General features: G+C 39.8%; 1 protein-coding gene across 1 annotated transcript; it reads right to left on the minus strand.

Moving 5' to 3' along the window:
• Nucleotides 1-1641: 1641 nt before the first annotated feature.
• On the minus strand, nucleotides 1642-11668 carry LOC132180738 (uncharacterized). The gene is made up of 4 exons (XM_059593657.1): nucleotides 8246-11668; nucleotides 7755-8026; nucleotides 6193-6789; nucleotides 1642-4237 (listed from the first exon to the last, which is right to left on the minus strand). Exons 1-4 carry the CDS (start codon nucleotides 11570-11572, stop codon nucleotides 1798-1800), a joined length of 6636 nt encoding a protein of 2211 aa, XP_059449640.1. The 5' UTR covers nucleotides 11573-11668; the 3' UTR covers nucleotides 1642-1797.
• Nucleotides 11669-11771: the final 103 nt, after the last annotated feature.

The raw sequence follows: 11771 nt of genomic DNA on the forward strand, positions 1-11771 counted from the left end.
AAGTCCAATATAGCACCAGGGAACGCCTTCTTACATAAAACACCTTATTACAAGTGGGGGTTCAGATAGGTTCGCCTTAATCTGTGCCCCTTTTGCTTATGAAACTGCCTTGCACGGCTCATTGAGAAGACCGGGTCATTTGTTTGTCCCATTTTCTACGTTTTGTAATTATTTTCACACTGCTTTAGTTTGTTTTGGGTCTATTGTTGGGGAGTCCACCATTTTTTCGTTTTTAGGATCGCCCTCTCCTTTTTCCTTTCGAATCAGGAGTGGAAAGGATCCTTCTTTGTAACCCTTTCCTTACTCAATTAAAAAAAAAAAAAAAAAAAAAAAAAACCAAACTAAAGAACGTTACCCAAGTATTGCCCTTTGATAAAAGATCTGCTCAAACCAAGCTTTGCAACCATCTCTAGCTTGTGTTGCCAACAGTGGGCAAGAAAAGATAATGAATTTTAAAATTACTATTAAATTAAAATTCGTAATTTATTTCAAGTTAAATAATAATTTCAAAAGTCGAGATTGTATAGAATTACCTATCAAATAAATTCCTCACATTACTTATCTTTGTTTATTGTGGCAAATAGATAGTAATTTGTACCCATATATGTCAAATTATTTCAAGAGCGGTTCTGCCAAAAGCCGTTACGTTAGTATTAATATATGACTGACTAAATAAATAAGCACAAGAAAAAGACAGCCAAACCTTAGGCTGTTTTAATGAAGGAAATATGCTTTCAAGCTGTCCAATTGACAACTTGTTAATTATTGGTCCATCTTGTTAATGTGTTTTTAGTTGGAATGACATATGAGCCGACTCTGCAACTCCCAGTATCCTCTAGCTACACAGAGGTTACATGTAAATTTCCTTTTCATTTGACTCTTTATTATTTTAAGTGGTGAAGATAATTCGGTGTCATTTTCAAAAGAGAATAACTTATATAGGGAGATTGCACAAAAGTCACATTTTGTGCCACCAATAAGAAGCTGACACATCAGCCAATTTCATTAAACTTATACTTAAAACAAAAACTCAACGACACCAGATTATACTCTAATAAAATAATTTTATTTTTTTTTTAAAAAAAAAAAATAGAATTGGAGCGGCCACCCCTCCCCCACTTGGGGTGGCCGGCCATCCTACTCAAGCCATGGGGTGACACACGACCCTCCCATGGCCCCTCTGAGAATGACGTGACCACCAGACCATGGTGGGCATGGCCACCAGGCCAGCCACCCCATGGCCTTGGGGTGGCGGCCGGCCACCCCAAGTGGGGGAGGGGTGGCTTGCAAATTTATTTATTTTAAAAAAAAAAAAACAATTAATTTTTATTTATAATCTGGTGTAGATAGGCTTTTTTAAAAAAACTTAAGTCCGATAAATTTAGCTTAAGTGTCACCTTCTGATTGATTGCACAAAACCTACCTTTTGTGCAACCTCCCTATATAAGTTATTCTCTTTTCAAAAATGGTGACCATATTGTCAGGTTACCATTTAATCTTCTTAGGTTATACAGAAGCCAAGCAGACATCAGAGTCCAAAGACTCAGATTGATGCCATACTGTATATCAAACCACTTTGAGAGAAAGATGTGATAGTTTGGTATCCTTTAACAAGCAACAACCAAGGGAGAACAAAAATGATAAAACATAATCTCATTCAACATTCATATAACTTCAGCTTTTAAAACAAGCAAGTTTTGAAGACTGTAGCACAGAAATTGTACATTTCTCAAAAATTTCAAGGGCCCCTATTAAGGACTCGAATATGACTCTTGCATCTATTGTACATACTCGATCTTACCTAAGAAGAAAATAAGGATCAAAACCATCCCAAATACAGTCATCTCTAAACTCAGGGATCAAGTGGTCAGCAGTCGTACCAACATTATTCTGATGTAATCTAACAACTAACAAATACAGGTTAAATATCAAAGGGTTCCTAAGAAATGGATTAATAGTTCTACCAAGTTCAACAACATCAGATAGCAGAGGTGTACGGTCCTCTGTGTTACTGTTTCCATTGAAAATGCACTTCGAAAGGGTATAAAAAGCAAGCAAATTTGCATACATCGGTAAGAAAGCATCCTTGTGGTTGCCCACACCTCCTATCCAATCAACTCCTCCCTGTTTCTCAACATAGTCCTTGGCGAACACCATCAACTGATGGCAGAATCTGTGCCTCCAGCCGTACAAAGAATTTCTGAATCCCTCTTTGTCTGAGACTTTAACTGCCCAGGATTTTGAAACTGGCAGCATCTCTAAATGAAAACAGCAAAGTTGACAGATCAAAAGCTTCTCTTCGTGATGATTATCAATTTCCTTGTCAAAGACCCGTCTCACAAGGTCTCCTTTAGATACTGCATAACCAGTTGCATTCAGTACCCACTGCAAAAGGTAATCAAAGTACTCAATCCAGTGAGCAAAGACAGAAGACAGATGGTCAAAACACAACCCTATTACTTTCTCCACTTGGGTTGGAACCTTTCCAGCATGAGAGCATCTTCCACATCCTTCCAATAAAAAACACTTTTGAACATCCAAGGCAAGCCTCTGCCTGATCCCGTCATCCTCATCCTCCAGCAGCTGGATACAAGTGAACCATATATCCAGTATTTGACAAGCATACTTGTTGAGAGCTTCATTTGGCTCAAAATGAGAGCGTAAATCCTTATCTGGGATTTGGTCATTGAGCACAGAAGAACCAATAAGCACAGCTTGTTCCAATAATCCAGATGCTATCACAGATTCTGCTGCAGCCTTGCGCATGTTTATTGGCTCAGAAGAGGCACTATGTTGTTTAATTAGGCTAGTGAAAAAGCTGATGCAATCATACAAGCGGGCCGATCTTTCCAATTGATCAGATTTGCAATGGTCAGCGGATTTCCTCAACTCTAGAATGCTTATAAATAAACTGGCAAACCGCTTTACACATATTCCCATGCAGCAGATGAGTGTTTCTCGAGTCTTTGATTGTCTTGTTAGTTTGTACAAGGAAATTAGCCTATCCCAAAACTGAAACAAAGAATCACATTCCATCACACCAATGTAAAATGTTTGAGTCCCTTTTTCATCACTAAGTTTCTGAAACTGAAGCAAGTTCCAAGCAAAAAGAATCCTGAGAATGTAATATGTGCATCTATTATTCTTTTCCAAGTCTAAGAGCTTCATCATTGTTGCCTGGAGGTTGGTTTTGGTCCAGTTCTGAATTAGCCTAATCTCACTGCTAGACAGATCATGGACCTCACAACCTGGTGCAGTTGCTTTCAGGAACTTAAGCAGCCACTTCAATGTTGCAAGTCGAACTTCATATGATGTATCTGACAAGGAGCATATCAGCCTTTCCTGGAGTCCAGCAAAAGTATTCTCTATTTCAGGTAACTTCAACAATTTTGAATCAAGTGGGGGACATCTTTGTGGCATCTGAAGAAACTCTTCAGACACTTTCTTAGATGCTTGAAATACACAACTAAAATACGAAAAAGCCGCATGTTCACGAAGTTCCGCTATGGTGGGATCATAATATGACAGCCCATAAGAAGCTTCAATATCCAAGCATTCTCTAGATGACTCTAATAATAGGTTCCTGATGGCATAGAAATTTTTGCTCATACCGCATGTACGTGCAATACTAAGCATGTGATCCAAAACCCTCAAGAAAGTGGCATTGAGAATGGGGCAAGGGCACATTCTGGGGCTTGCAATCCATGAACGCATCATCAGAACTTGGAACAACTCACCAAGAATCTGATCTTTCTTTGAGAAATCAGCAAGATCTCTACAGTTCATATCTAGAAGAGAACTTAACTGCAATAGTAGTCCATGTACTGAATTTAAAGAAAAATGGCGAGAACCTTGGGTCACATCCAATGAAACAGGGGATGCTGTGTGTTGGTTTTCCACACAAGGCAACTCAGAGGCTATATTGAGAAGGACAATTGGCAATTTTTCATTAGATACAATACCAGTTAAAGCTCTAGATGCAAGAACACGGACTCGTAGATTGCTTTGGGTTGAACACCTCCTGATGAATGGCATGAACATGAAAGGGTCAAGGTCATCTCCAGTCTCACTTGCAATTGTTGAAGGCTTGAGCCTGGACAAAAGTATGAGTATAGGGCACAAGCTTGGGTGCACAACATTTGCCAGGTCAGATTCTGAATGTCCAGAGGGCATATCACCAAGCAACTCGGTTGCAACTTTTAGTTCATTGAAAACAAATGGATGCAATGAGGGATACCTTCACACAAAAAGTAAATCGAATTTATTGTTTAATAAAAGAAATAATTTTACAAAAACAAATCATTAAAAATTCATGCTAATCAGAAAGACGCAAATTTTAACCCAGAAACAAAATATGAAAAAGGGAAGAAAAAAAAAATCAAACTTCTTTTGGTCTAAAGACTCGTGTATGTCAGACAAGAAAGTATACAAATTAAAACTGCCAACTAAATTGTCATCATCAGACAGAGGTTGGAAGCCACAGTAAAAAGAACAAAGGTGTGTCAATATGAATTAATTACAAGGACCAAACCGAAATATAGAAACAAATTTTGCAATTGATTTTTTTTTATATTTTTTGTAATTCCTTGACGTAGCATTTGTGTTTCTTTTTCCTACCCAATCACCAAAACTCGTCAGCCAAATTCGAAAAATCCAACCCCTCCCCAGAATTTTATTCTTTTGTCTCAATTCTCAAATCAAGAACTAAATGGTTTTAAAAATTGACACAGATAACCAACTAGACTTCTGCAGGGTTAAAGTTCTTGGACAACTTTCCAAATTACTATGTGAACTGACAAAAGACAGAGACACTATGCCAGGCTAACCGCTTTGAATAAAATTTACAAATTCACAGAAGACAACCATGTTGGCAAGTGAACTTCCAAGGGAAAGTGTCCTTCGTTTAATCGAACAATAAGGCAACCGAGTCCCCTTCAATTGGTACTCAGTATGTACAAAGAGAGAAAAAAGAGGAAAGACTGAAGCAGCTCAAAAATGTTCAGAACTTGTAAAATAGATAAATAAACAAATGAAACAACCTATTCTTGTCAACATTTCAGTTTCCCCCGTAGCCCCACAACCAAACAGAGTCCAATAGAACAATATATTTTGTTGTAATCCAATATTATTTCTTTTTCTTTTTCTTTTTTAATTATTATTTATTTTTTATAACTAATGCAACTGCTTAGGAATACATTGCACTCAGTAAAGATGAGTGCAAAATATTTGTTGTAATCCTAAATTTTATTTTTTCCCATTCTTCCACTTTTCTGACAATAAAACAATTCAGATAACTGCGAATTACATATTAAATAAGAAGAAGCACATCGAGACAATGTAGTCCCTCCCCCCTCCCCCTCCAAGGTTTTCCCCATGTGCTAAAAACAACTCCAATTGTGATAATGATTAAGGATTAGCTTGTAAGCTCAAAAATTGGATTGTCATGCACTAAGGAGCCATGTAATAAAGAAATTTTCAAAGTAAAAATAACAAATCTGAAAGATTCCCTTCTCCATCAAGTTCTTTTGATTTCTACCTATTAGGCTTCAATTGTCTAACTCTGATGAACTCATTATGTGAACTTGAAACAATCTGTCTCAATACTGATTTCAACATGTTCGCCAAGACCATAGAAATAATTTTGTACACACCATGGATGAGGGACACAAAAGTAGCATTAACGCTCTTCTCAAACTTCCCTCGGCTATGAAACTCCTTAAAAACTTCCATGATGTCCTCTTTTAATACCTCCCAACACTTCTAGAAAAAAAGCAATAGAAAATCCATTAGGTCCTGGGGCCCTTATCACCATTGAATTCTCTTACCACCCCTAACACTTCACTCTCCACAAAGTCTCTTTACAACCAAATTTTCTCCTCCGCATCAACGTGCAATTTTTCAGCATTGATTGTAGTATATTGTAGTCCTACACCAATCTACAGCGGCTAAAATTCTACCCAAGATACATCAAACTCCAACAAGTAGAATATAGGGGTCATATTGACTAGAACTTGTAGTGTAGTTACACCCCCAAAAGGGAATCATTCCACCACAGGTTCATATAGGGTTCTATATTGATGACTTTCTAATAAACATTTTACAGGCAAATGGAAATTGTATAACCAAGTACTAAGTGCACCAAAAGTAAACAAAGAAATATTTAATCAAACTTGCTAGTCAAAGAAACCATACCTATGAAAAAATTCAAGCCCAGTTAATGCACGTCTAGCTGATTCTCGTTTTTGAACATTAAGGAATCCAATCACGCGACGTACCAAAGCAGTGTATGCCAGACAAGCACTGTTTCGTACCTCCCAGTATGGCGAAGAGAAAGAGCGAATAGAAACAATCAAAGCCTCAGCAGAGAAGCCTGAGACATCAGTAGCCAGGTTGGTGTCATTGAAAGCAGCTTTAAGGACGTTGAATGAGTGTACTGTAGGAATGACACCCTCATCACGCATCTTTGAGGAGTTTTCACTCTCATTTATTTGAGGTTGCAATGCATACTTGGTTTCTTGGTTTGATTTTGTTGACAAAATTTTGCATGAGTCGCCTTTTGTGCCACTGGTTTCAATTTGGTTCAGCATAGACCCATTAGCTACATCTATTAGCCACCGTAGTGCCCGAGGGAGGAGCTTCTTTGGTGCACCTTCTGGCTCCGAGAGAAACAGAGCAGTAAATGCAGCAGGAATGCCTGCACTTCTCCTTAATAAATCATCAACTATTTGTCCCTTGGCCACAGTTCTTTCCATAAGTTGCTCCATCCAGGATTCTGTCAACTTACAGAGTCTGAGAAGGGACACACCATATTAGAAAATATATTTACAATGTTTAAATGAAAAGAGAAACCATCAAAAACCTATGAACAGATTCAAACCCACAAACATGGAGTCCAAGATTTGACCATGGGATACTTTAAATATAAGTATAAAAAATAACATTGTTTGTAGACTGCAGACTCTTCAACACAGTGCAAAGGGAAGTAATATGCGGAATAGTTGATTCCTATTTGTTATAATTACAGCTTAGTTGGTTGACTTGATTTGAATTTCCTTCTCAACATCCAGAATCTAAATATATCTCTGAGCTTTCAGAAAGAATTAATATTTGATGTTTTTGTAATCCAACTAAAATATAATTTTCACCATGAATTCAGCAATTTATAGTTATGCATTTCCAGTTTCTCTTAAAGCTAATCTAACTCTGGTTGAATCAATGTGAAGGGAATTGATTCCATTCCATCACTGAATACTGCAATTTGTATTTCTTCAACATTCTTGTTTATTTCTAATCTATTTGGTCTAAGTTCTCAAAGAAACAACATATATTTCCAGATTCATATTCTCTTTTAAACATTACTCAGTTCTGAGACAAAGTAAATGAGGGAATGTAGATACATCTGCAAGTACAGTTGCTCAAATTATGACAAATCATAAATTGAAGATTATGCTACAATAGCTAAGATTAACTTGCCAGTCTGACCAGCATTGCTCATAAATGGTCCTTTTCATCTAAAAAAAACATGGACATTATTGCAGGAATTTTGTTATTTTTCAATAATGGAGCAGTTGGTTGGCGATATAATATATATTTTTTCTATTGCAATCTGCATTGCTGCTTCTGCTGTCTTAAAAAGAAACAAGGTTGTCGACTCCAATAACATACAAGAGTAATATATATCGTGATTCCTCTTCAAACTAGGTCAAAGGCATGAAATAAAATAGAAACTGTAAAAAGATCAAATGGGAACATACCTCGGATCATTTGAACAAAGTAGACGGTTGCAAAGAGCTGTGAATCCAGCCCTCGTCTTATCAATTGCACCATTATGCTTCATCTTCAGAAGGACTTCTAGAAAGTGGCTCCCAATTGTTTCAAGTTGTTTCACATCAAGCATCGCATCAGATATTGCCATCACCGAAGAATCAGCAGCATCAGAAAAGGCAACCCCAGACGCTAATGAATCTAAATTACTGCTACTTGGTAAAGGAATCTTTCTTATGATGGTTCCCAAAAGAAGACTCACCTGACAAAAAACATATATTACCATTAACAGTAATTAATATAACTCAAGAAATCTAACAAAACTGAGCACCTATATTGAATGCACAGGCAGTTCATGGGCATATTCTATCCATTGTGATCTAAACACAACTGATTACCACCAGAGAAATGAATGACAACATGCGCATAATTAGCTCACTTCAATGAACAGAAAAAAAGGAACCGGAAAAAAAATGAGTACCTCTTTCATAGCAAGCCAGCAACCAACCATAACTACTTGTTCCGGTCTAACATCCTGGACATTTTTTGACTTCGTGTCTCCATGGACTGAAGAATGTGTCGGCACACTCACCTCATTTGAAGCCTCGGACAAGAAATTATCATCATCAACCATGTCATCCATGTCCTCGGGCAGAAACCAAGCATCAGCAGAAACCACCCAAAGGGCTAAAGAAGTAATTTGCAAAATGAGCTCCAAGAGCTTCTCTAATAAATGTCTCATCTCTAAGATGCTGGCCAAGACAATATCAGAATTCCAATCCAATTCCTCAAAAGTATACCGTAGAGCAAGTAATACACCATGAACAAAGCTGTTCTTGCATGCTTCAGAAAGATCCCTCTCCCCGTCCTCCACAGCAACATTTAACCAATCTACAAGTGATTTCATATATTCTATGACAGGATGCCTGGGTGTACCAGTCTGATAATTGCCATTTACTAATCCAGGCTGTGGACGAAAACAGACAATATTAACTGAAGCTTTGACGATCCACCCTAGCTCCAATACATACTTTCTAAATATAAGGCGTAAGGTCAGAGCTCCAGCATCACTTTCTCTCACACGTGGACTGCAGACTAATTTCTTAGCCCAGGCAATTACTTTCTGGACCATGTCTTCACTTGAAATTCCAGGGAGTGGAGTAGGAAAATGTAGCAATATACGAAAAGAACTCTCCCTCAGCCTGTCCCAACTATCTACTATCGACCCAACTAACAACAAAGTTGAATCAGGTAATAGAATTCCTTTATTGTACGGATTAAGACAGCTTTCAGGAAAAAGAGATCTACAGTCTTCCTGGAAAGAAGGCACAATAGACCAAACGTTAAGCATTATCTGAATGAGTTCCATGGCCATTATTTTTCTCTTGTAAGGAGCAGACGGATAGCATGAGAAAAATAAAAAACAACTAAACCACCTCATAAAATGAAAAAGATCATCTGCTCTATGAACTACTGTTTCCTTGCTTCCATTGGAAAGATGTGCTTCATTATCATCGCGATATACAAGTGGTTTCCAGCTCCCCTGCTTGAATTGTCTCTCCAAGGCTGTCCGAACCCGAGAAAAGAACTTTCTGAATAAGCTGGTCCACTTCATCTGAAAAGAAGTAGAGCAACACCTCATGTTTAATGGCACTGCTTCCTTCATCAAAGTGAGCTCTAAACGGGAAGGCAGGCTAGATGTTTTAGGGTTTAAGAAAAGAGTCTCAGCAGCATCTACACGGAGTAACTCATCAACATGGGTCAATGCCAGTACTAGCCACTCAACAGGGACTTCAATCTCCATCCCCTTTATGCAGACAAGAGCATAATGGGAAAGGCAATCTGTCCCTAGCCCACCCTCTTTCTGGTGAACCATGTTGTTTTGGGCACAATCAATGTCCCCCTCAATCAAAGCCAATGAACGAGATACCTTCAGCAATGACACTAAAATGGCCACTTGCTGTTCGACTTTAAGTTCCATGTTCCCAGAACCAAACTCAGGATATAACTGTCCATTCTCACGCCCATTTGGTCCAACAGAGATAAAAGCAAGCATAGAAAATATACTATCCACATCTACTTCAAGTAAGACAGGCAGAGCATAAGTGTTCAAATTTGAGCGAAGCTTTGAAACTCCAGAAGCAAGCCCATACATAAAGGGGGGCAAACAATGCCCTCTAAAAGCTGCATACCCATTTTCAATACCCTCACTGCTCCAGCACTCATCACGCAAGTACTCAACAAAACACTTCAAAAATGAAGTGGCAGCACAGCACACATCATCATCAATGTACGCCTGTATCGTTTCAAACAGCAAGTCAAGATTCATATCTAACATAGTCTTTGCCCCCAGCCTCTTGGTCAGCGAAGCTAAAGGAACGTATCTCCCCTTACAACGTGGCCCCAGATGGAGAAGATCCGAAGCAATCTTTCGCAAGAACGACTTCATTCTCTCACTACCCTCCGACCATCGAAGGGAAGATTGAACGTCTAAAAAGAGATCAAAAATGAGATGAACCTGCTTCACCGTTTGACTCAAGGGGTCTTCTAAGTTATTCCATATAATTCTCAACACCCGGGCTCCCATTTCCTCCGGAATCAAATCATAACCTCCTGACAAGTTACTAATATTCGCTAACATTGAGGTTTTTATCTGTTGCAAACAAATCTGCAACACGGTTAACGCATGAAAATTAAAATGGCTATCGTTTGGGTTCTCACAATAGTTACAGAGCTCAGGCAAAATCCCATCATACAGTATAGTCTTAACAGAATTACCACCACTCTCACCAACCTCATTGCCATTCAAACCATCCCCCAATACATCAAATTGGGTATTAAGCACATTTCGTGAAACCGCAGTAAGAATCCCTCTAATCAAGCAAAGTCTACTCAAAACCGAAACGTTTCGTACTTCACTATATAAATCACCCTTGTAAGGAACCTTTGCAATCACATCTCTAAGCTCAATCAAACCACGAGTAGTTTGATAGAATATACCTTCAATGATGAACAAACCAAGCTCTTGAGCGTTTAAACACGCTTGCAACGCCGCACAAAAGCTCACCCCTGCCGCCACGAAACAGTCCCTCGAGAACGCCGTTGAGTTTAGGACGTTCAAAATGACCGTCACGGCCGTTCCCAGAACATTCTCGGCGTCGTGACAGTCCGTGAACTTCGACGGGAACCGTTGGAGCAGGTAGTACAAGCACGAGAGAGCCTCCTGGCACTGTTCCATGACGATCGGGGACGGCCGAGCCGAGTCCTCCGTCTCCGAAACGACGCCGTCCAGGCTCGAAACGGCGTCTCGAGCCACCAAAATAGCGCACTCCTCAACGACGTTCGCCAAATACCCCAACTTGGGCATTCCCAGGACGGACAACGCCACGCGCGACGCGCAAAAGCGCGTCCGCTTACCTCCGCCATACTCGTCGCAAAGCGCATGGAGGCAGGCGCCGATGAGAGCATGATGGTGGCGCGTCTTGGCCAAGGCAGAGACTAGGGTTCGGTGCAGTGGCAGAGAGTTCTCGAGGAACAACACCTCCAAGTAGAAGCGGGCGGCCTCGGAGACCGAAGCCTCATCTTCGGCGTTGGATAATAAGTCGCTGAATGAGGCCGCGACTCTCTTCGCGTGGTCGACTTGGGCGTAAATGGAATTGAGAGAGACTAGTTTTTGCAACTCCTCGTAGAATTTTGAAGAGGTTGTTTGGAGTTTGAGGGCTAAGGACTCGGAGTACGAGCTGGGGAAAACGGCGGCGTTATAAGTGTAGCGGTGGCGGTGCTGTAGAGCACGCCATTTCGCGGACATGCTTCTGAGCGAATTGGAGTGAGAATCACGGGGATGAGAATTATACTTCCGAGAGTGCCGGTGGCGGCTAGAACAGGTAGTTTAACATGGGAGGAACGGTAGGGCGAAGACAGAACAGAGAGAAAAGCTCTGCTAGGATTTTTGTTGGGCTTGAGTATGAATGGAGGATTTGAGGGCCCTTTTCTGCTTTGAGGCCCAT

Source organism: Corylus avellana, chromosome ca5 (assembly GCF_901000735.1).
Source record: "Corylus avellana chromosome ca5, CavTom2PMs-1.0".
Classification (NCBI taxonomy): domain Eukaryota; kingdom Viridiplantae; phylum Streptophyta; class Magnoliopsida; order Fagales; family Betulaceae; genus Corylus; species Corylus avellana.

Bases quoted from the DNA above. Each gene is read 5' to 3' on its own strand.
- LOC132180738 (XM_059593657.1), bottom strand. From the start codon at position 11,572: ATGTCCGCGAAATGGCGTGCTCTACAGCACCGCCACCGCTACACTTAT. The intron at 8,027-8,245 runs GTACTCATTTTT...GTTTTTTGTCAG, and splicing joins GCTGGCTTGCTATGAAAGAG to GTGAGTCTTCTTTTGGGAAC. The intron at 6,790-7,754 runs GTATGTTCCCAT...GTCCCTTCTCAG, and splicing joins CTTTGTTCAAATGATCCGAG to ACTCTGTAAGTTGACAGAAT.